The sequence below is a fragment of the Megalops cyprinoides genome, chromosome 1 (assembly GCF_013368585.1).
Source record: "Megalops cyprinoides isolate fMegCyp1 chromosome 1, fMegCyp1.pri, whole genome shotgun sequence".
Classification (NCBI taxonomy): Eukaryota; Metazoa; Chordata; class Actinopteri; order Elopiformes; family Megalopidae; genus Megalops; species Megalops cyprinoides.
In genome coordinates, this window is record NC_050583.1 from 36,000,867 (window position 1) to 36,026,709 (window position 25,843).

A 25,843-nucleotide genomic window follows, 5' to 3' on the forward strand; every position below is an offset into this window, starting at 1 on the left:
GAAAAGCATCACACAGATACGCACCGGGCACAGAATACAGGTACTAACTGAGGACAACAAAACAAACTGGTAATAAAAGGCCACTGCAATACATTCTGAACATGTCAAAACAAAACAGACTGAGCAAAACAAATACAGCTGTCAAGGGTCAGAGGTACTGTCAACACAATCATCTGTCGATTCCCAATTTCTTAGTCTATACAATAAAACAAACATCCCATGTGGTAGAAGCAGACCCTAAAATGCATGAATTACATGAATTGAATCATGCTTAGTGGTAGCACATGGCTGTATTAGGTCCTGTAGCCTGACATAGGTGATGGGCTGGTCTTAACAATGTTTATCATTTAGAAATAATGTGTTGACAAAGTTTATTGAAGAGACTATGGAACCACAGTAAAAGAAATCTGAGTAAAATGTGCCAAACACCCTTTCATAATGACAATGTATCTACTAAGACCAGTCACTGAATATTAATTGGCACAATCAGTTGTGCAATTAATTTTTGTGAATTCTGGTACAATTATTTGATGCGGAATGGGTTAAAAATGTGTTCACGCTGTGGTCTACTGCTGTTCCCACACCAGATGGATGGGGACATAATTAAATGTGTGTGTGAGATCAGTTGTGTGTTTCATCATGTAACTACAAAACATACATGTTTGTGTACATGTAATTTGAGCATTTATACAGCCATTTTTGTATGAGTCAATGTGTGTGCGCGTGTGTGCAGTGACTCAGTACGTTATTGTGACTGAAAAACAACTCCAGATGTTTCTTGCAGGAAAAGTACACAATGGGCCCAAGGAGGAAACAAAGACCACGAGAGAGGAGAGGGATATCGTGAGAAAGCATACAAAACAATCATATCGCCTGTCTTGTGTATATCCAAGGTTGAAGGAGGGAGGTTTATATGACACATAATCCTTTACAGATCAGTCTGCCCCTCCGTGAGCATTTGTCATCATGGAAGGAGCTATCCTGCTTACCTGCAATGATGAGGAACAAGCAAACAACAATTTTCTTTGAAGGAATTCCATACAAATTTTCCACGAGTAACAACGAAAACATACGTCAAACAAAGGTAGAGATATAGGGTATACATAGATAAAGGGGGAGAGACATTTAAGAAATAATCCCTTGGAAGGAAAATATGACTCAAGAGTGAGGGGGAAATGACAGGCAGATTTGTTAGATAAAGTCTAGCAAGAGAGATGGAGTTATTTTGAGACATGGTTTCCGGCAGGTGATGGAAATGAAACAATCTTCCCCAAAACAATCGCTCCAGGAAAGACGGAGTGAGGGAGGCGGAGAGGGATGGAGGGGGCGTGGGAAGTAAAGAGTGACAGTAGTAAGTGACTGGTAAAATGAGATCCATGAAAGTGTATAATTAAATCCAGCAACACTGTCTGAGGTAATAGTGGTTGAGAGTAACTGGCGTTGTGTACTGGACATGTAGCCAAGAGAGGGATCAAAGGAAGAAATTACTGTCACCTTTGTTGTTGAGAGATGTGTCAGAAGGAGGGGGAAGGAGGAAAAGGTTGAATTGAGCGACTCCTAGACACTCCTCCCTTTATCCCTCCCTCTTGCATCTTATAAAAGGACTGAGGGAGAGAGTGATGTTATAAAACGAAGAACTCAGAAGACACGGCAAGGAAGAAACTACAGACTTTAAGATTACACCAAGCTGTATATATATATTTTATTAGCTTGAGGTAAGTTGACCTTTTCATAAACCTCTACATCATAATTACTATTGCTATCAAAAATGTCTACTAAAGTCTTTTTTTCCATCTACAGCATGTATATTGGCACACACTTGTGTGGCGTGTGTGTCTGTGTATGTAATTGCTATTTTGACCCTATTTTTAATAATAGTGGAATTTGTCATTATAATTCTTATGGTTGTGCTATTAGCTGTCTAGATTCCACTGTGTAGAATCCACTGATTACTGACACCGAACCACATGTAACCTGCTATCCCTGCTTCCTCAGGCCACACCAGCTTGGAGTTGACCAGCATGATCATCTTCCTCCAGCTGACCGCGCTACTGGTTACCGTGCTTTTAACAAAAGCAACACCTCTTAGACCTAGCCAACACAGGTGAGCTACATGTTTTCTCACACACTAAGTACATCAGTGTTTCTCTTTCATGCACATAGGCACACATGCAATACCTCACTCTTTCCCTCACGCGCATAACGTTGTCTTGTTTTCAACATAAACAGGTGAGTCAAAGCACTGGATTACATTCCCGTCCACTAAGGCTTTTGCATGGAAGATTCTACCTTTATTACTGATTCTATTGATATATTTACGTGACTATGAATTATCTGTTCAATTTTAGTATGTGAGCTACCACAGCGAACACTGTGAAGACAAAATATAATAGTAACACTAGAAAGATAACCTGTATCTCCAGGCAGTACTTACAGGATTAAAACCAATAATAATTAAACCTCTTACTTTATCTTGATTAGGTCACTACAGCCAGCTACCTCTAGTTTAGAGAGGGGCATTCAGAGGCTACACGTTGAGAAACTGGAGGACAAGCAGGGTGGACAGATCCTGGGTTCCATGGCACTGCAAGATACTATGGGACAAACAGACAGGTATTGATTCTCCCTGTCAGCATGCAGAGGTCAGCTATCCTTATGTGAAGTATGAATAAAACAAAATCCTTCTGTATCGCTTACTGGACGTGTCTGAATCTGTTACATAAATACCGTACATCAAGTATGTTGATTTGGCTCTTCTGTCTCTCTATCAGCGCAGAGTCCAGAATCCGTTCCCGGCGGGCTCCGCAGCGCGGCTGCCAGCTTGGCACCTGCCAGCTTCACAACCTTGCCAACACGCTGTACCGCATAGGCCAGACCAACGGCAAGGATGAGTCCAAAAAAGCCAACGATCCTCAAGGCTATGGGAGATAGGACTGGATGTTAGGCACAAAGGACTATGGAGCAGAACTGTGATGGCTGCTACAGAAAAAAGAAAGAGATGGTGGGAGAGAAAAGAGGATGAGAAAAGAGCGGGTAGAGAAAGGGTGGGATGGTGTTGGAGTGACAGTGTTACTATTGTATTTAATATTCAGAGTGTTCACTGTGGTAGCCCACATGCTACAATTGAACAGATAATACATATTCACATAAATATATGGGAGGGTATAAGTGTATAACTTCTTAATTCACACACATACTATGCTGACTGATTCATTCCCATTATACAACAGTGTGCTGCAGTGGGAGGTTTCAGCACTGTGGTTTCCACTAACTGGACAGTACAGCTCTGTATCGCTGCTCCATATAAAGGAAGAGGAGAGGAAAGAGAAATGTGTGTCTAGTCTACCTGTCATGGTATGCCATGATCCTTTGTACATAGAGATGTTTTATATGATAATTAATGTGAAATTTATTTTAAATAAAAATGATTATGGTTTATATTATTTTCTGTAGGCTGAGTGTTTCTTTATTGCAGTATGTGTGTATATGAATATTGAATAATTCTGCACTTCAACATAAATAGACCGCTTGAGGAAATTATCTGCTGCAGCAATGTCTGCAGAATGGCAGCTAGCACGGAAAGCTAAACTACTCATCCCTAATAATATCAACATTGTTAACTGCACCATATGTATCGAACAGTGCAGCACATATTGCTTTTTGTTCGTTTTTTAGGCTGAATAGATAGACATAATAAACTTCTGGAGGCACATTTTTCACTGATTTATTACACAGACAAGTCAACAGACTGACGTAACATTTGACTGCACGCCTAGAATTGTCGAAAGTTATACTTGTCAGACTGGCGCGTCGTTTGTTTTCGTGTTGCGCCTACAGTTAGTTTGCTTCTCAGGTTTTCCTTTTTTCTTCCTCTGCGTCCTTTATTTAAAACCACACCCTCACCTGTGGTATTACAGAATAGCACTCTCAATCCTTAGGATTCCTATGGGTACGGGCGGGTCGCTGCAAAAGCTGCCGCGACTTCACTGGCCTTCCTAATATCGTGGTTTTCACCTCCGTTTTTATGGTGTAGATCAACTATATTGCCTTGGCTGCGACAGACGTGTCTCATTCACTTTGCCTTACATTGGAAGGCTGAGAAAGAAGGATGAAGGAAACTGAGAAAGAGGAGGGAGGAGGGAGAGGAGGAACGACGAAAGCAGAGAAAGATCAGGTAGGGATCTGGAGTGTATCCAAGTGCAAAAGAGTTCATAATGTTTTAGTTTAAAACAAACGTAAAGTCATATAGGAGCTTTCTGTCAACACGCACACTGTGAATCTTCGCGTGTGTAGAATGTTTGTATGTATGATGTTTTAAAAGGAAGAAATGCTAAGTTTTATGTTTGTAGAATGCGGAACATAGCTTGTGGATATCCGGGTTTTCGAGAGAGTTGCCGTTGCGTGAAATATGAACTGTTTTAACCACGCTGCTTTGTAATGTGTTCAGTTCTATTCGATATTCGGTGTAAGATGCGCCGTTATACCAAAACAATTAAGAGATAACAAGAGGTTGCCAACAGCCTCCGGGATCTATGACGTGTCATGTCATTCCTACGTTGAATGCCAATGTCATACAAACTCACCTTCCAATTTACATTTTAAATTTTTGTTAGAGTAGCTCATACGCGAACTCAAAATATTTAGGTAATTTTTTTGGCTTTCTTCATTCAGTGGTGTAAAACACATTAAATAGGCCTACATTATTATTATTATTCTCTGTCACCTTGCTGACAGCTTTATATTAAAGCATAATTTTGAGGGTGGGCTGCATAATTTATCACTTTAATTTGCATCAGCATTATCAGCATTAATTTGTGCAGTACAGCGAATGAGCATTGTTCGCTCTACGCCATGCTGTCTCTACAATAACTATCTTTAAAAGTCATGAACACCACTCATACCGTGCAACAAATCAGCTTTGGTTGAAATTATGTAATATCGATTATCTTATTGGTTAAGGATTGGCTCTCATAAGTTTCGTCAAAAAGCAGTCGGGGGTAGACTGCTTTGTTTTAGGAGCCGTGTCCTGGCTTGGCCTGCACAAAGTAACAGCGAGTAAATACTCCGGTTGCATTACAAGTAATTTAACTGTTGCAACTAGTTTGAACCGGCAAGTAACCAGCCTCAGTGCGAAACCTTAACTCAACAGCACACGCCCTAAAGGAATTGAAAACCGGTCACTGCCAGTCCTCTTGAATGGCTGTTTTGGAGTGGGTTGGAGATGGATGTATCATCTCTCTCTCTCTCTCTCTCTCTCTCTCTCTCTCGCTCGCTCGCTCTCTCTCTCTCTCTCTCTCTCTCTCTCTCTCTCTCTCTCTCTCTCTCTCAATCTATGCGTTTTCCTGTCTCTATATAATGTAATCTAATTTAAATATTAATTATGGTATGACTATACTACACTATTTTGATCTTTCAATGCAATCTGTTAAGATCCGGTTGAACATCAGGTTTGTCACCCATTTCGTCATAATATCTGCTGAGATTTAACATACCAACTTTGACCTTGACAAGTAACAAACTGGCGTCATCGTTGCAAAACCATGCAGTAGTTTACATGAATAAGACAACACAACTATGAAAATAAGTGAAAAAAACTGCTCTCAAATACCAAATAATAATAATACTGAACAGTTTCCTCTTAAAATTTCGAATTATTTGCCCCATGAGTAGGAGCAGTGCCTTTTCCTAATTGAATAATGGGGCTGTAGATTTTATTAAAATGAATGAAATGTTGATTTTGCTCCCCCACTGGATTTAACTACAAGAATTACAAGATTCCGAAATGTTCACACCAGTACATAAATAGGAAATACAATTCCTTAGGTAAAGTGCAACATCAGAGAAAAAATGAGCTACAATCTGATGTCTAAATGGATGGTATTATCCAAAGATTTTTAACTCACAACAACTCATATACATTAAACCTGAAGTGCTCTTGTTTGTGGAGTGATTTTAAAAGTTGTGGCAATGTTTAGATCAGGAAAGTTTCCATTTATAATATCCCAGAAGACCTTTTGACATGTGACAGTTTCAAGGTTTTCCCGTAGTTTCTCGTGAAATGAAAATGGGTTGCTTTGCATTACATGAACACACATTTTTGGGGAAATAGACAATCTTCTAAAATAATAGTTTGGGTTTCCATTTGAAAAAGAAGAAAAGATCTCACATAACCGTGATGTGGCACTGTCACATTTGTTGTTATACCATGCTGGAAGATCTAGTTCACCCCCTTCCTGCAGTTTATTTAGGTATAAATGTATGGATATGTTTTCTGACTTAAAGAATTAAATGGAAGAAGGACTTTCCAGTTTTGAAGCATAGAAGAAGGTAGGCCACATGCATGTTCAAACTGATAATAAAAGAGGAGCAGTTCTCGTGCATGAATGAACCATTCTTGGGATGATGAACAATACACAAGAGAGTCAGTAGCCCCTATCAAAAAAGGGTTTGATATGGAATTCAGCAGTTTGTCATCATCAATTTGTCAACTCCCCTTTTGCAATGTGCTACAGGAACTTGAATTTGTCTGTAGGGTCCACGGTCATTTACTGTGTTGGAATCGCCAATTGTTTACCAGGCTCATCTCGTGACAACAATTCAGGAGTGCTGAAGCCAGACAATGCATTCAACAAGTACACTTGAACACAGCCACTGGCTATTGGCAGCAAAGGACAGCAGAGTGGGTGCTCATTGGAGAATATGCACCACTCCGCTGAGGTTATCTGCGCAACTCAGAGGTGCCTAACAAATTTCAGGGTGCATGAGAGCAGAGAGACGAGGGGACCCTACTCAACCCCATGGGAGGTCTCCCCTTTTCTCCTGTGCCTCCCTGATGAGCTGGGTCATTATGCCTGTTTGTTCTGTGTACACTGACACGTGAGCAATGCCTCCTTTCTGCATTCCTTTGTCGATGTAGCTGTTCTTAAGGAGGCAGAATGTCAGTCTCCCGTCAAAATACTGAAGAAAATCTCCCCTTCAGCACTCTGCGGAGAGATGATCCTAAACCACTCAATGTTGTTTAGTTTTTCCCTGATTTGGGATCCGTGCTTCTACAAACCTCCACTGCTGTGTGACTTTTCCTCTTCTCCTGATGACCTTCAAGACAAACAATGTCACAGTTGTGTTGGAATTGAACTGGACTCTAACCCAGACTGTTTGCTTTGGCTTTAATCTTAGATTTATCTCAGAAGTGGACAGAGTATGTCATATTCAGGAGGTGTGCATGCTGTATAGAAGTGGTGAGCAAGATAGTGATCAGACACATACTGTACAAAGGAGGTTAAACTTTGTGTACAAAGGAGCTGCATCACAGTACAGGACAAGTATGTGAAATACATCGCATAGAAGTCCCACAGACCATGTTAGCTGAAAGGTTTACATATATTGGGCAAGGCAGTTTGAATACATTCAGCACATGACATCACAGGTACAAAGAAGAACCAACATGCTTCAGAAGACTTACAGATTGCAAGACAGCCACTCCTAGTTTCATGTCCCCAACTCCAAGCTGTGAAAAACCTTTTCAGTATTGACTTGCTATAAGTCATTTTTGGCCCACATGTGCCACTAGGGGTCATTAGAGGGATCGTGAATGTTTTATATACTTTTTGCAGGGTTTCATGTTTGGGCCTAAGGATGAAAAACAGAAGTTAAGTGTCGGTGTCTGCTCATTGACTGAAGGCCATGTGATGGACAGAGAGCATTAAATTCATCCTTTAACTGTCTCTGTTTCCCTCTGCCTTCCTTTCCGTACATTAAATGACCTGACACCCCTGGTATTCCCCTTGAATCACACATCCCTCCTTTACCACTGTCCTCTAGGATCAGTCAGAGTCAGATCAGATGTCTGTCAGGAGAACTGTTAATCCATCCACATAAAGTTTAATCCTACATTCTCCATCTCCTTGGTAAGGGCCCTGTTATATCAGCCTGATGACTGCCAATTCATAGGGACAAATTAACTTTAATATTATAGATTTATAATGCAGGATGGACATATAAAAACCATATAACCATAAAACAGTAGGGTTGTGATGTTAATTAGTTCATGGAAGTTTCGTTTCTTTTTCGGATATGAAAGAGACAAATGGATAAATGTAATTATGAGTGGTCCCCACTTTTATGATGAAAGACATCCCTGGAAACCCCATTCTAAACTGTATTTTAGCAGAGTCTTATTTACAGATGTACCCATTTACCTTCCTGACCAATGGGCTAGAAAATTCAAACATTCATAACTGATACAAATATTTAAAATATTAATATGTAGTTATATTTTGCAATATATATTTGTGTAAGGTACATAATATGTATTTTAATATGCTAGTACACATGAAGTACATTATAGATGTTTAGTATTGTGATGTGCACTGTGTGAAGGCTTGGAAAAGACAGGATTCTTCTGATAGGTGTTTATTTAGCTATAGGGTGAGTGAGACAGTCCACACATTCAAAGGTTTATATAAATGAACCTCCTTCTTAAAGCTGGATGGACTGTAGTTTGAGCTACATCTGCACTGTTATTGCTATGACACTGAGCGAATGAACAAAGTTTGCCTTAAATGCGTTGGTGTTCCTCAGACCATGAAAGTACAAGGAAGACTGTGGATTCAGTGAGAGACACAGCAGCTCTGTGTGCCTGCGTGTCTTGTGCTGTGAAAGAACTTAATTGGTCCTCAATAATTGCTGACCCTGGCTCATCAGAGGCCATCAGGGTGGTGTGCAGAGACCTTTACTGTTACACTGCTGAAGATGCTGTGGTATGCATCTGAACAACTAAAATAAGAAAATTTATTTCTGTAGAGCTGGATCCCCAAGATCATTAAGAAGAGAGTGTGTACAACCTTTGTTGAGGATTCCTCAAGGTAAGATCACTTTTTTTCACTCAGTATAACTGTCAACATTCTGTAGGGTCCGGTATCTTAGCAGGTAGACCAATTCTCTCTTCCACCCTGGCAGCAATGGGGCGTTGTGTCAGTGTGGAGGGGCACGGGAAACGCATGCATCAGTGGCTACAGGGGATTATTTCAGCGCGGCCATCGTGAGCCAGTGGGACAGTGCCCAGCACTCCTCGGAGTACCCCACTGATGCCTTCGGTGAACTGGAGTTTGCTGGAGCTGGGAAGAGACACAGTCATGTGGGTGCCTTTCACACAGTCCTGATCACAGTCATTCTTTTCTCTTTCTGTCGAATCTGTAGTTTGCTGTCTTTGTCCTTTCAAGTGCTTTTCCTTTAATTCCCCTGAACTAATATCCCCTCCCCCTGTCCTTGTAAGAGGGGCTTTGTGTTTGTCTCTAAGATTCATGCACATCTTTTACCATCTTATTTCAATTTCTGATGAAATCAACAACAATGCAAGATAAGCAATGACATCATTTCATTGCATTTAGAGTAGAAGTTTATGGACTAGATGTCAAAGTAAAATTTTTTAGGTATTATTGCATTTCTGGGTGTTGTGTGAGTACAGTGGTGACTGAATACTGCTTATGTGGTCCCACAGTGGTGCAGAGTCCAACACTGAGAAGGGAAAGACTCATCTAGAGCCTTGGCCTGGAGAATGTGAGATGATTGGTGTTAGAGTATAGACTGAACATCAATAAATAAATGTGACCTTAAAAACAGACAAAAGCTTTAGAGCTGGTGCCATAGCTGACTATACAATAACCTCTGTAATAAGGTATATAACAAAATAATATTAATAAGGCAAATGTACAAACATAGTGCTGAAATCAAATAACTGTCCAAACCACATGTAAAAGGTGTGTTGTTTATTATTCATGTACTGCATAGCGCGTGGCAAAATATAAATGCCACTCATTTAATAGGTGACCTAAATGGCATGGCCTTTGGCTCTGCTATGAACACTCTTTCCCCCCACAGTATTACCATGAACACAGATTTGTGTTTCTGTGTCAAGTCAAGTGTCAGACTCTGAACCCAACCCAAGCTGCATCTGTTTGTTCAGATGTCGCAGTCACTCAGTCACACGGCTCGGAGCATGGGATTGTGCTTGAGGTATAAATAAACACTTTAGTCAATTCGCATGTGCTGAAGGGTCTGGTCAGCCAGTGTGCATATACTAAACTCAGTCTCTTCCTCTGTCAGTCCCAGTGGGCCAGAGTTTCTGTAGGTCTGTATATGACACTCTCTCTCTTCCCTAGTTTTTGCGCCTGTCTTGTGACACCCCACCGAATACTGTGTACACCCTGATGACTGCTCACTGGGGTGTGCCCCCACCCAACCTGGTACTGTCAGTGGTGGGTGGGGAGGGCAAGGCGAAGGTGAAGACGTGGGTTCGAGAGGTCCTGAGACAGGGGCTAGTTAAAGCTGCTCAGAGTACAGGTGACTCCCCTCCTTCCTCTTGCTTTTCTTCTGTTGTTTCTTCTTTGCGTTCCATGTGCTTAAATATCATTCTCTCTTCCCTTCATGCCCGTGAGTCTGGTTGAATTACTGTGTGAATCTGTCTGTGTTCATATTGTACACATATGCCTGTGTTGGTCAGGATTTCTGACTACCTACATTATGTGATAGTGGAGTCATGTTTTCCCCTGAGGCCAGATGGAATGAGGGAAAGGTTTCAGTGAGGACTTTGTGCAAACAATTGCCTGCCCTTTTTCAAATGGCACATAGAATGGACAGAGTGCTCCAGTGGAGCTGCCAGCAGGACTTCTCCTCAGGGTATGCTGCTAAATCGATCACAATGGAGATTTCCTCTACATGCCTGGCACAGTGAGAGGAATTCCCGTCACAAGGACAAGCACACTATGAGATGTGGGCTCAGCCTTCAGCCTATGTCTGTAGAGCTCATACCGTTTGTGTAGCGTTGTTTGTGTCATTGTGTGACTTTGTGGAGAAACATAACAGATGTTATTTACTATTTTGCACAGCTAAATGCAGTTGTTGGCAAATCAAAAAGCCTCTGTGTGCTTTGAAGTAGGTAAAGATGACAACCACAGCTTGTCCCCTCACACATCAAGTAGCGTTACTTCACTCGCATTGCTTTGAATAAAACATTAAGACTGTCCTCCACAGCTACCGTGTAGATTTTACATTATATTTAGCTAATTAGCTAATATGTTCCTCTCTTTTCCATTGTATGTTGCAGGAGCGTGGATATTGACAGAGGGGTTGCGAGAGGGTGTGGGGAGGTGTGTGGGGGAGGCAGTGAGGGATCATGGAACTGCTGCTCCCTCTCTTGCACAAACCAAAGTCATTGCTCTGGGTATCACCCCCTGGGGCCTGGTGCATAACAGACATCAACTGATCAACCCACAGGTAATACACCCACCGCACATAAGAATGCCCAAGTGCCATCTCACATGTGGCATGCACAGAAAGTGGTACCCCTACAGAATGAATGCCATGCACCATGTACACTTATGAATGCAGAATCCTGTTTTTTTTTTTCCTCATGTCTAAAACCTCTGCTTTGCTGTGTCTCTTAGGGAAGCTTCCCTGCCAAGTATTACGTACGTAACACTTTGCAGGACTCCTGTTGTTTGGACAACAACTACCAGGCCTTCCTGCTGGTGGATGATGGCAGCGTGGGGCGCAGAGGGGGTGAGGCTGGCTTCCGGGCCCGTCTGGAGGACTACATCTCCCATCTGCGGACTGGCATCTGGGGTGAGGCAGAGTGTGCTGTAAGGAGGAACAAACAGGAGGACTAACCAAATAGAGAGAGGGAAAAAGGGAGAGAGGATCATTGATGCAGAAATTAATTTTCCACTGAATACGACACTGTGAGGGGACTGTAGATCCCTCTATATTTTCATGTTTTTTTTAAGAATATTTCTGTCAGCATTCAACCTCAACTACACACTCACAGTACTCACATGGTTACAATGCATCAGTGCTCCACTTCAGGCAGATTATAATCAGGTGTAATTTTGTTAGGTGCAGTTTGTCTTCTGGTGGTGTTTTAGTTCCTAGTGTGCAGTATCTATTGTGACATCTACACTGAGGTTTACCAGGTCCACTCTAATCTGATGCGACCAGTGCTTACTAGACAAGACCACTTTCTCAGGAGGTTTAATGTATGATATAACTGGACTGCAGTATACATTTAAATCAGTTTCTGTCGATTATGAGACATTTCTTGGTTTCTGATGGAAAAGGACTTATAAATTTAAATGTGAAGTTGACAGTTGTGTACTCAGTGTTCTCTACATCTGAATTATTTAGTGGTGACATAGAATTCTAAATAGAAAGTTGAAAGACCAGAATTAAACAACATTTATTAAGTCCATATTTTAATAAAGTTTGTGCTTTTGTTGTGCTGGCTGCAGCAAGCTCCTGGCGCACTCTGTGGGATCTCTTATTTTGAACCATCTTTATTATGATTTATTTCTGCCAGTTATTGTCAAACATTAGGACATGTTTGCATGCAGGTTGTACAGTCTGTTTGTCTATCACTCTCACCAGATTTGTTACCGGGATAACTGATTTGGTTTGGGGTGGGTTTTCCAGCCAGCAGTGACCTCTGACCTTTTTCTCTGTTGGTCCCTGTCCTCCTCCTCTGCCAGGTAGTGGAAGCATTGAGATTCCAGTGCTGTGTATGCTGATAGCAGGAGAGGCAGCCATGTTGAAGGTGAGGTCAGCACAGTGCTAGTGGTCACATTAAGAATTGTGTTGTGTTTCTTTTATCCCAGTTAATGCCAAACTCTCAATGTATTCAGCAAGTGGACCTCTCCCTCCGCAACTCCATACCCTGGCTGGCCCTGGCAGGGTCTGGGGGAGCAGCTGACCTCATCTGTGAGATTGTGGATGACTTCTCCCCTGCCCTCTCTGTCTCATCTGCCACCGAAGGAGAGGGAGAGGCACCAAGTGTTAACCTTAGGGACCAGATCATGGAGAGGGTGAAGAGGCACTTTCCCTCCGCAGCAGAAAGAGCGACAGAGAAACTGACTGAACGGGTGAGGGGAAATCGGACAAAATGAGTGACATTATGTTCTGAATTCTGTGTAAAAGCGAGGGAGTTTTCTGCAGAGCAGGTTTGCAGACTGTTCATGTCAGGTATGATGTTAATCCTCATTCCATCTGGCTAATCTCTCAATACACCTCTCACCCTGCACTCTCTGCTCCTTCCCCTATTTGAAACCTGTTCTCACCAGGTGCTCAGTATCTATCAGAACAGGGACTTGATCACAGTCTACCATGGTGAGCAGGAGGGACCTGATGATTTTGACACAGTGCTGCTCAAAGCCCTTGTTCGAGGTAAATATGGTTGCTTTCATTAGCTCATTATTGGTGGTATTAGATTGGTTAGTCAGTGACATTGTCTGGACTATGTGGAGATACACAGCATGAACACCTCCATTTTCACATGGACTGCTGAACAAGGCTGTGGTTTGCATTCGTAGTTGTGGACCACAAAACCCTTGCAGAGAAAGGTCATTTCAGTATGATATAGGTCATGCAAATGCCAGAGCTATGTGGAAGCATGTCAATTTTCAGGGTCTTCTGTTCTGTTTTCTAGCAAGCAAACAGCGAGATTCTGACGACTCCAGCCCTTACACTGAGGAGCTCAAGCTGGCTGTGGCCTGGAACAGAGTGGACATCGCCAAGAGTGAGCTCTTCAATGGGGACATCCATTGGAAGGTGAGAGGAATCTCCCGCCTCGCTCTCAGTGAACCACCTCCGATACCTCACTGTGCTCATGCAGGAGTCCAGTGTAAAGGAGAGCCCAGTCAGTCCTGCACACAGTCAGTGTAAGAAAAACAACGCTCATTCATTTTGTCTCCCTGGATAAAAATATTTATTTGTGTTCGGCAAATCCTCCCTGATCAGTACGACGACCTAGAGGACTCCATGACGGACGCCCTGGTGAACGACAAGCCCCAGTTTGTGAGGCTCTTCACGGAGAACGGCCTAAACATCCTGGAGTATTTGACGTATGAACGCCTGGAGAGCCTGTACAGCTCGGTGTTGGACAGCTCCTTGCTTTACGAGCTGCTGCATCGACGTCTGAGTGAGAGACAAGGTGCCTCGGGCTCTGTGCCCTCCCTGGCACCCAGTGGCAAGGGTCCCGAGAACCCGCAGTCTGGACCTCGTCAAGCCTCATTCAGTTTGTATGAGGTGAGACCCGGAGAGGGTGGGAGGCTAATGCACAGGATTGTGAATATGCTGTATTATCATGCCAACTAACAGTATAAATTAGGATCGTGATCATGATCATTTTTCCATCAAAGCCATCAGTTTCCTTCTGAAAAAGGACAAGGAAAGGAGCGTATGAGGGCTGTGCTGTTGAGGCAGCACTATTGTAAATGAGGACAAGGATGAGAACAAAGAAATGAATGCAGGCAGCAGCTGAATTATGGAGAGCATGAAAGGACTTGTTCAACTGCTCAAATTTGTAGACACATTGCATCCTCTCAGATGCAAATAATTATCTTCGTCTTCCCTTTCTCTCAGGTGTCACGAGTATTATGGGATATCTTAGGAGACGTGTGTCAACCATTTTACTATTCTGAGTTGGAACTGGACAACATCACTAACACAAGAAAGTCACTTAAGGTACTGCTCAGTGTCATTACTGCTCCTGCTGGTGACTTTTAACTGCTTTTTCCAATTTCAGTTTGTATTCCCCTTCAACTGAAGTTTCTTTGTACACTCTCAGTATTCAGTAATATTCTGGTATGAATGACAGATCATTGTGCACACATTTCACATTTCAGTATTAACATTTTTCTCCATCTCTCTTGGTCTGTCTCCCAGATTCAAGGATTGAAATAGGCTTTATCAGCATGACAGGATTGTGTTTTCATAGTATTTTAGGACAATGCCCCCTCCCTCCTCCATTCTCTCTGTCTATTAGAAAAGAAAGTCTATGGGCACACACACGCGCACACACACACACACACACGTAGATAGATAAATAGATGGATAGTTGGGGACACACACATAGATAGATGGATAGATAAGTTTGATTTAAAAAATAAATTTGAAAAACTTTCTCTCTCTTTCTTTCCCTCTCCCTCTCACTCTCTCTCTCCCACTTTCAGAAAGTGAACAAGTTGCTGCAGGGTGACTGTGTATACCGTAAGAGGCGCTGTGCCTATCCCTGGGCCTCACTCTTCATCTGGGCCGTCCTGCAGAACCGCAGAGAAATGGCCATTTTCTTCTGGGAGATGGTAATTTACACCTATATGACGTTACATTTAGGAGTATTATCATACATTATGTTACACTCCAGGTAACCAAAGTCTAAGCACGGATATTATACGAGTACTGCAGTGACATTATCCGCAGATTCAGCATTTTAGGGACAGAAAACCAAATGACACCCAATTGCTTATTTTCTGTCTGGTAATGAATGTTTCACTTATAACAGAGGATAGAACTGGGCCACACACAGGCCTGGGTGAAACATGTACTTAAAGTATTTCCAATGTGTAAATGTGTTTGAAATATATGTATGATGTAAAAAGTTTTGAAATACATATGATAATTCATTCATATAGTTTTTAGTATTTGTATGTTGCTAAAATATTAAATATTTGATTACATAGTTGTATTTCATAGCACAGTCAGTTGCAGTAAATTCAGTTTGACAATGTATCCATATATCTTTATGGAAAAAATACTGTTACTACAGCTGTACCGTTATTGCAAAGCCACGTTAATAAGTTAAAACATTGTCTGAGTCATATAATAATAAGTCAAAGAGACTGTCTGAGAGCAAGTGGTGAGTAGTACTGTATGGAAAATTAATGTGAAAATATGTTTTCAACCTAACAAGCATTTGAAAAGTAATTAGTATGTGTATGCAAATTGGGATTACAGAGTGTATCAGGAGTATTTTTATGAAAGTATTTGAAATGCATTTTTTAAGTGTCCCCAGTTTTGAAATTTGGTGTGGTATTTCTGATGAAAAGTAGTATGTATTTTAAGAATTTCTCAAGAAATGGATGAAGGTATTTTCAGACAAGAGTTTGCATCTCTGGAAAAAGAAATTTTGGTGGTAAGGAATTGGGTGAAGTCCCAATGTAACAGTAAAATGGATTTCTAATGCCAGCTCATGAGTAAGATGTCCTTTCCAGGGAGAGCCATCTCTCATTCTAAAAGTGCATGATCCAAAATCAGCATACTACAGAATGTATGTGAATGAATTGTATAGAGATTAATTGTGTGGAAATAAATAACGTGGAAGAATGTCTAGCTGAAATACTCTCTGGACTCTCTGGAAGTGGAGTATGAGGAATATATTAAGATGTTGCAAGAGCATGAAGATTTATTTAATCCCCCTGCAAACAATGGAAGAATGAAAGTGAAAAGAAGTACCTGGGCACCTTGATAGAAACAGAGGGCAACTTTGTGTGAGCTAGAGTTCGTTTAAGTGCTTTAATGGTAGTGTCAGTGACCAGCGGGCACTCTGTGGTTCCGAAATCATTGCAGAGTCCGAAAATGGTGAATGCCACATGATCCGCTCAATTGAAAACTCATGTGGCATATCAGCACAGACGTCCTGTAATCTACAGTAGCTGACATGTGTGAGGCTCACGCACAGTACAACAGCTTAAGACTTACTCCTTTCTCTTCACATGATCATAGTTGTTTTTTGTATTCTGGCTTATGTGAAATGCAAAAGCACCTTGTCCACATATATTGCTACATCTGCTTACCCCTTGGTGGAATATTTCCATATTCTGTATTTCACACCTTCCACAAAGAGATTGACCATGTCCAGGATCAGGGAAGTGTGCTGCTTTTTGAAGATGTTAAAATGGCACAAGTATCACCTAGCTTGACCACTCTTTCCCTCTCTCCCTCTTTCCTTCTCTGCCTCTCACTCTCTCTCCATCTCCTTTTCCTTCTCCTGCTCTATCTCTCTCTCCCTGTTTCTGTATCTCAGGGAGGCGAGTCTGTGCTGAGTGCCCTCAGTGGCTGTAAGATGCTGAGAGAACTGTCCAAGCTGGAGGGTGAGACTGAGACCAAGATGTCTATGAAGGAGCTGGCACAGAAGTTTGAGAATCTGGCACATGGTGAGGGAGGGGAGGTTACGGCCATACTGACCCTTTAAACCAATTGGTCTAGATTCTGAACATTTATAGTCATGCTGAACATTGTTCTTTGCATTTGTATTCACTATGGACTGAAAGTTTCAGAGGAACATGACACATTCTTATACAGAATTTTTTAAATTATATTGGTGTTTCCTAAGTAAATATATTGAAGAGGGTGTGGATGAATATTTTATTCTGATCCAGTTAAACATGGGAAAAATTGATACTATGGGCAAACGTGTTTTTAAATACTTTTTCACATGCATGGACAGGTATGGAAAAGCATTGTTTCACAGAACTTCTTTGCATTTGATGTAATAGATTATCTGTGCTAAATGCATTAAAGCACACCACTCCCCTAAACCTTTTCTCTCTGTAGATGTGTTCAGTAAGTGCTACCAGAGCAGCGAGAATCGCTCCTTCACTCTCCTGATTAGGAAGTCTCCGGTCTGGGGAGGGGCCACCTGCCTTCAGATGGCTACAGCTGGTGACGCCCGCTTGTTCTTCAGCCATGATGGAGTGCAGGTCTGTCCTGCTGTTTGGGGTCTCCATTGATTTACTGCATTCATTTTACTGTTCATGTAGAGACAATACAAATGCAAAATGTGCATGTTATAGATAGACTGTGGCCATCTCCTGATCAGAAAACGTGCGTCAGTGTGAAATTTCACCATATTATTGTATTTTTATTTCTCTTTGTGTCAGTCTCTCCTGACTGAGATCTGGTGGGGGGATATGGAGAGATACACAGAGGTGTGGAAACTCATCCTCACATTCTTCTTCCCTCCTCTCATCTACACCAGGTTCATCACCTTCAGGTCTGGAACTCTGTCTTTCAGTCTCTCTCAATGTACATCTCAGTGAACTGCAGTGTTCAGTTGGATCCCTTTCATTTTTTGTCTTTGTCTACCTCTCTGCGGTTTTCATTCATACTTGTATTACTGCTGTGTGAAACCCCGTTCTGTTGCTTATCTAGCTCAGATTTAGATTTAGATCAGATGTACTTGAACATTTTATGAGAGGGCCAAAAGTTGTGGAGATTTATTATAAAAAAATTTATTTATAGTTGCCTGCCTCCTTTACTTTGTGGTAGAAATTCAGGGCAATTTAGAAAAACAGAAAAGTAAAGATAGAAAACAGACAGTAGGGTTGAAAATCAATTTCAAACCCGTAATGTAATGTAAAAAGAATAGAAAAATACGTTTTACATATTAACAGCTAATCTGGGAGAGTCTGAAGTGGTTTTGTTTGTTGAAAATGTGTTGTGTACACTATATTGCTGAGAAATTGGTTCTTTTTTCACCTGAATTTCTTAAACACAGGATTAAAGCAAAGCTAGGGGGATGTAATATTTCTTCTCGTGGTGTGTCCTAAGGATACACTGCAATGTAAATGGTTTGACCAAATGAAATTTTATTTTACTCAATTGAATTTGAACACTCTCCCATCCTCTTTGTCTCAGGGAACGGGATGAGGAGGGAAACACTAAAGTCGCGGTAAAAAGTATAGAGACGGACAGCCTGTATGGAGAGACCATCTTCTCTTTCAACGACATCAAGCACACGTAATATACCCTTGCTGCTCATTGCTCTTTATGTTTCTGAGTGTATCTGTGCCTGCCCTAACCAGTGAGCTTGGAAATAAGTGGTTAAAGCAGTCATTGTACTTTGCATGTGTGCATGTCTCCCTCTCTCATCTGTCTCAGTGAAGAAGAAGCTGAAGAATATAATGATCTCAGGTCCAAAACTAAAGGTGGGTCTGTCTCTCTCTCTCTCTCTCTGCTTGCTTTTCCCTAACTCTCTCTTCCCCTCACTTTGCTTGTCTGTCTTCCTTGGCACTTTACTCCTTAAATCACCTGTAATATACAACATATACTAATAGAATTTACTGCAGGATCCTATGGAAAATCATCCTTTCTGCCTCGGTCCCTATTAATATCTCTCACTGTCAGTCTTCACTCTCATTATTCCTCTGTACATTATTCTTCTGTCCTACTCTTGGGACTCAGTTAAGCGTTGAGTGTAATATTGTCGGAATGTCTGTTCAGTATTAACAGTATTACACCTGTTCCTCAGTGCAGCAGTGTTTATCAGCATAACTGGTGTTATGTGCTGTTAAAGGGGGTGGTCAATCAGTGGCCCTCCAGAGCTTTATTTGTGGCCCCTGAGGTATGTGAAAGAAAAACTATTACAAATTGGATTCATGTCATTGCCGGGCCCTGTGATGCATGTTAAATGTTGTTACGGTGAAAACAAAGATAAGGGTGCTGTACTGCAAGGAGTGTTCAGGTTATTCAGTGTGAAATAAAGCGAGATTGCGCATAGAATGGAGTACATGTATGGATACTAAAAACACCTGATAGTTCTCGGTACAGTAAATGAATTGGGTATTACAGTTTTGAAAACATTTTTTGTGGCCCTTGATCAGAATGGCCACCTCTGGTTTGATGCCCCCTTTGTCCTGGTTTCTCTGCAGGATACACCCCTGGGACTCCTAAGCGCCCCTTTGTGATATCCCGATGGCGACAGTTTTGGTCTGCACCTGTCACTTCGTTTTTGGGAAACGTGCTCATGTACTTCCTCTTCCTCCTCCTGTTTGCCTATGTGCTACTGGTCGACTTCAAGCCACCGCCTCCTGTAGGCCCTGCTCCCATGGAGCTGGTGCTGTACTTCTGGGTCTTTACCATCGTCTGTGAGGAGATCCGACAGGTATGGAGAGGGATTTGGATATCTCACGCTAACCTCACAGCACTCCTGCAGCACTTCAACAGGGTCAACAAAGTACAGTGTACATGCATGTTGTCTGAATGCACAGGAAAGCAATACTGAAAGAGGGGTTTTTGTATAGATACAACTACTGTAACACTGGAGAGAATCAATGCTGTACCTGAAAGTTGGATGTGGAAGGGTCAAAGACCTGGAAGGAGCAGAATAAATGCACTGACTATAGTGTGTTTTTGGACAGGGTGAATTACTCTGTGATCCAGGTGTAATGTGGCCAAGTCCTGTAGTGAATAAACCTGAATGTGTTTGAATGTGTTTGAAGGAGGAGTAGTAAGAAGTGACAGGATTTAGGTAGGGGCAGAGGGAGGGCTGTTAGAACATACTTTAAGGTTTAGGAATATATTAGGAATATATTTTCAATATATCAAAATATACTGCATATACAATTATGTACTTTATTTTACACAGAATAAAAAACATTCTTTATGGATAATGCACGCATACTGTACGTAAATATATTGACACTTTGACAGTATTTCTTATAAGGTTAAGTCTAACCCAAATCTCTGTCCCCTCTGTCAGACATTCTTCGTGGGCAGCTACCCTCTGTCTCAGAGGGTGCGTCTGTACATTCAGGATATGTGGAACAAGTGTGACATCACAGCCATCACCCTGTTCATCATTGGCCTCTGCTGCAGGTAACCTATTGCTCAGTCCAGTGTGTGTGCTGTCCCATGTCTAAGCACCTTACTGCACTGTTAGCCAGTGTAGCCTGTCTAGCACAGTGCAGTGAAACATCTCACATGCAGTCACGGATAACGAAATGGCCGCCATCAAAGTGGAATTGGCGGAAATTGGTCAGAGTTGTGTATTATGCGTAGAGAAACAACATGTCAGTAAGCAGAAACACTGCTTATGCTTTACGATGCGGGATCAGTTACAAAACTGTCATGTTTGTAGAGTAAAAGCTGTGGATGCAGCCCTGCGCCAAGCGAGGCTGTCATTGTGAGAACGGTTTTTTCGCATTCACCCTCATCCCTCTCTGCCTCTGTCCGCTCATGCCAGAATGTTCGAGTGGTCCTACGAGATTGGCCGGGCTATACTGTGTCTGGACTTCATGGTGTTCACCCTCAGGCTCATCCACATCTTCGCCATTCACAAGCGACTGGGACCCAAAATCATTATCGTGGGAAAGATGGTAAGCTAGGGCAGGAGGGAGAGGAAACAGAGGAAGGAAATGATTAACTTAGAGGAGATGCAGGGTAGCTGAATCCTTTGAAGCCTGTGCTAGCACTGCCTGTTCTCTCTTTGATCACATCACTGAAAATTGTGTAGTGAAGAATTATGTAAAAAAGAACTCCACATACCAGCACCATCCAGCCTTATATTTTGTAAATACAGGAGAATGTATATAGTTGGTAATCTGAATGGTTGAACTATATTTTTGTAGTATTTTACATGCTGTTTTAATACAGCACTGCAACATGAATCATCTACTGTGTAATTCCTTACAGACAGCTCTGCTAAAAAAGGGAAAAAATGCATATGGCCCACCCTGACAGCACAGCAGGGAATCTGCCAGTGGGAACCAAGCTTAACATGACATATTTACACTGCCTTAAAATGTACTTAAGCGTTGAAAACATCATACAGTGAACATCTGTTTCAATAAACACTGGTGTCTGTGTATTGAGGCATATATTTAAATTGTATTGTAAAATAAAGTGGACTTCTCCCTCTCTTTATACCTCTCCCTTATATTTATCCCCTCTTATCGGTTCTTCTCTCTTCATCCTTTTCCCTGTCAGATGAAGGATGTATTCTTCTTCCTCTTCTTCCTGGGGGTGTGGCTGGTTGCATATGGAGTCGCTAATCAGGCACTGCTGTACTCCTATGATCCCCGCCCAGATTGGGTCCTGCGTAGGGTGTTCTACAGGCCTTACCTACACATATTCGGACAGATCCCCCTAGAGGACATTGATGGTATCGTATCATGTCTGTGTGAATATGTGCTTGCTTGCTTGTTTGTGCCTGTGCGTGAATTTTGTGAATGTATTCGATTCCATTTGTATTTGTTGCATAGCTCTTAAAAGGTTGACACTGTATTTAACCAGTTATGTCCACTATCCTTTTTCTTTGACAGTTAATGTTAAATAGGCACATTTGCATTTAAAGCTTGTTAGAAATCCAGAATTTTAGCTTGACCCCCCCCCCCCCAGTACTATTGCTTTTTATCTCTCTGTTTTCAGCTGCTAAGGTGGGGGAGGTGAGCTGCACTGACAATGTGACACTAATTGATGCTGGAGCAGAGCCCTGTATGAACACCTACGCCAACTGGCTGGTCATCATCCTGCTGGTCGTCTACCTGCTGGTCACCAACATCCTGCTGCTCAACCTGCTCATTGCCATGTTCAGGTACTCTCTCTCTCTCCTCCTCCCCCCTCTATCTATCTCTGCCTTTCTTGTAGTTTATTTATTGTCTGTTTTTGATATGTCTTTGATCTGTTTTACCCATGTAATATTTCACTCTTGTTGTTTTTCTAACATGTGTTTCCTGTTTTTCCTCTGTGTAAGCAGAGCATGGTTTGTACTAAGTGTATTGATCTGCACCCCCCCACCTTCTGCCTCAGCTACACTTTCTCCAAGGTGCAGGAAAATAGTGACACCTACTGGAAGTTCCAGCGCTACAACTTAATTGTGGAGTACCACTCGCGGCCCTCCCTTGCACCCCCCTTCATCATCCTGTCCCACCTCCACCTCTTCATCAAGAGGAACATCCGCAGGGTTCCCTCTGTCAAGGTCCACCACTTTGGTGAGTGAAGAAATTTGATTGCAGTCGTTTCAGGATGGTGTCACAGTAATACACCACAATGGGCACATGAAGCTGGTCATTACAGTACACTGTTAACAATCGCAAATCATTGGCCCATGGTGAAAGTCCCTGCAAACCCTGATCATGGAGTGAAGCAAAGTCTGCTGGCTCAACAGTATCTGTTCTCAGTTAACTGGAACATCAACAGCAGCATAAAATGTAGTCATTTTGCAGATGCTGCTACCTGGAGAAGGCAGTGTGTGGTGCATCTAATAAAGCTGAAGGAACAATGGAACATACTAAACACAGCGAAACATGTCCAAAAGTGACAGTCCCTTTCACAGTGCTGTGATAAACTAGTGCTACTATAAATACATACGAGCAGTAGTAGTTTTACGAATGCAATACAATATGCATAATCCTCCACGTTGGGGTCAGAGACAGTCATAGGATGTGACTGGGAACGAAAAAATGTAGAACAAAAAAGTTGCGGTTGCCATGCTATGATACTGTCCTCCTCTGCTGTCCCTCTGTGCAGACGGCAGTGCATTTATTCCAGGACTGTAGGTTCAGAGCCACTGCCTGTGTATGCAAACCATCCCCTTGTGTCCCTGACTCCTCCCCCCTCCCCCCTCCCCCTCTCAGTGCTGGAGGTTACAGGAAAGAGGGCCAACAAGTTGATGACGTGGGAGGCCATTCAGAAGGAGAACCTGCTGACCGCCCAGAACAAATGGCTGCGAGGGAGTGACACAGAGAGACTCAAGCGCACCTCTGCCAAGTAACCCTTTTGGTTCCTCTACCTCTGTCCCTCTCCAGCTTTGCCTGCGTTTTCACTCCATTTTGCATTCAGTTCACTCTCATTCTATGGGATGGTCCACGTTCGTCTTTCCTTTTCAGTGCATGTAATACGTCAAAGGGTGCGAGGTGGATGGAGCAGGCAGTGAATGTTGTATTGCTGTGTGTGCAGGGTGGACAGTGTGCTGAAACAGATGGCTGAGATTCGGGACCATGATCGCAGATTGAGAGCGCTGGAATCAGAGGTTTGGCTGCAATTTTACCCTCTTTCATTCACAGTCTATCAGTGGTGCATCTCTAGTCCTGTCACGGGCCTCAACGTGTCCGGTCCTCATTCCACTTGAGCCCGTAATAACCCAACTGAACTGATGACCCGTTTGCTTGTGTAACAGCAGCTCCTCCCCTTTTGACCATGAAATTGGCTGAGTTTAGTCTGCAGCTGTCCTCTCAGTCAGCTTAATGCAGCAGCAGTGTTCACCTCCGTTTCTTTCTCCCTTTCGTGCAGCTAGAGTATTGCTCTAGCGCTCTCTCATGGATTGTGGAGGCATTGTCCCAGAGCAACTTGATCAAAACCACACGGCCACCTCCAAGAATCAGAGGTATCGCTGTCTGCTATCCCTCTGCCGTGCCTCTCTCTTGTAGTTCCTGTCCACTTACACCATGGTTCACCTATCCAAGCAAATTTCTTTCACTCTCAAAAAAGAAAACCTTTACACATATGTGGAAACATCTCTCAGTCTGTCTGCATTAAGTAAATCAATTAATCAATGTTTTCATTTTATATGGGATGTCAGGCTTATCAGCGCTGTTTGTTTTCCAGAACCTCCCTCCTCCTGCTTGAGTTGACTCCAGTATACCTTCATGAGGACAACATCTGAAAGGCATACTCAGGGTCAGCAAAAGGAAGAGGAAGACTCCCTATTATTTAATCTGTTTTTATACCTTTAAAAAGTGAAGATTGTTTTACTGCGGTCAATTGTTTTGTTTCCATTTTACGCTGGCATTTGCTGTTCCTCATTTGTTCCAGCTGTAACTGTTTCCTATTGTTCAGCGCTGTTTCCACACAGACAGGGAGGGAGGGTGAAAGGAAGGGGAAATGGATTCATTTTGTAAACACATGTAACACAGACACGATGTGACACCATAGAAGTGCTTTGAGAGACTGAAAGTTAACATGTTTACATATCCACATACAGAAATTTAGAAATAGGTGTGTGCAAATTGGGTATATACTGAAATAAACTTGCCTTCCTACAATATTTTCAGACTGTGTCTCTGCACAATATCTATTTGGTGTCTATATATTGTAAGATGTATAGAAAGATGAAGAAGAGAAAGTTCCGCAAGGTACATGTGCCAAAACTTTCTGTGTGGACATACATTCTTTTGTTACATCACTGTGTTTTTAGCATAAATAATTACATGGCTGCCTGTCCTGCGAGTTGTCCATGTCTAACTTGTAATTTTGTAAATATCATACTCTAGTGGGGTTGCTGTTGGATCTTTTTGGCATCGATTATAGTGGTAACACTAACTTGCGTGTGTCCATGCGTGGGTGAGGGGGTGGGAGCAGAGAGGAATGTGACTGTAAGAAGAACTCCTCTTGTCATCTGTCTGACTCCTGAAAGTAAAGGGCATGCTGTGTTGAGGACGAGGTTCTTCTCTCATGTCCGCCTTACATGGAAGTGGCAATACTGACAGAGGAGCTGGACAGAGTTTGTAACACTGGATCTAAAGGAAGCGAACAGAAATTAGCCACTTGTCTACCTGCAACCAATTCAGTCTGTCAGTTTAGTAAAAGACATGTATGTATTCAAATGTAGGATGAGTATGTAGATAACTCCGTTTGAAGGTTGTGGAAGTATATGGTAATCTGCTTTCCCATTTTCGCTGCTGGTTTTGTTCCCAAGAAGAAGATAAAATTATATAAATCTCCTTAAAAATTGTAAATCTTGTTTCCTGTTGATCTGTTTGGGTGAAATTTTATGTGACGTGTTTTCACTTGATTACTCCATTCTGTTTCATGTAACCATATTTGGTGTGAACATGCAATTTAAAGCACATATCAATGCATGGAGTGTAATGATGACGATTCATATGACTAGATTAAATAACAAAGTTATTAATAAACATAACTGTGATTGCGAGCAGTCGATGATGCATGGGTCAGGTGCCTTTGACTAACTTAATGTGCCCAACAGTAGAATTCTTGTGAATTGAATTGAGTGATAGACAGGGAAATATCTCAATGGCATGTGCCGAGGCTTCTCAAGTTTCCACTTCACGTGGCTTTTAGCCATTTTTCAGTCACTCAAATTCACGTGCGCATACAGACACACATGTGCGCACACAAACACAAATGAAAGCTCTGACATACTCAAACATTAATACATTGTGAATAATATGCACAACATAGCCAATTGAGATTTGGTGAAATGTACTTTCATCTTTAGATACAGTGAGACAGGGTGGCAGAGGGAAATGACAACAGGAAAATGTGTTTCAGAAGGGAA

General features: G+C 42.1%; 1 protein-coding gene across 1 annotated transcript; it reads left to right on the forward strand.

Moving 5' to 3' along the window:
• Positions 1-3,853: 3,853 nt before the first annotated feature.
• LOC118779943 (transient receptor potential cation channel subfamily M member 4-like) lies at positions 3,854-25,470 on the forward strand. Its single transcript, XM_036532290.1, has 28 exons — positions 3,854-4,174; positions 8,803-8,864; positions 8,959-9,136; positions 10,161-10,341; positions 11,105-11,274; positions 11,445-11,622; positions 12,522-12,586; positions 12,675-12,911; positions 13,110-13,212; positions 13,475-13,596; positions 13,786-14,073; positions 14,410-14,511; positions 15,000-15,128; positions 16,850-16,979; positions 17,380-17,525; positions 17,706-17,818; positions 18,463-18,564; positions 18,706-18,752; positions 19,476-19,708; positions 20,306-20,421; positions 20,789-20,921; positions 21,532-21,706; positions 21,973-22,138; positions 22,354-22,535; positions 23,181-23,313; positions 23,503-23,575; positions 23,836-23,929; positions 24,151-25,470. Exons 1-28 carry the CDS (start codon positions 4,109-4,111, stop codon positions 24,174-24,176), a joined length of 3,750 nt encoding a protein of 1,249 aa, XP_036388183.1. The 5' UTR covers positions 3,854-4,108; the 3' UTR covers positions 24,177-25,470.
• The last annotated feature ends 373 nt before the right edge of the window (positions 25,471-25,843 follow it).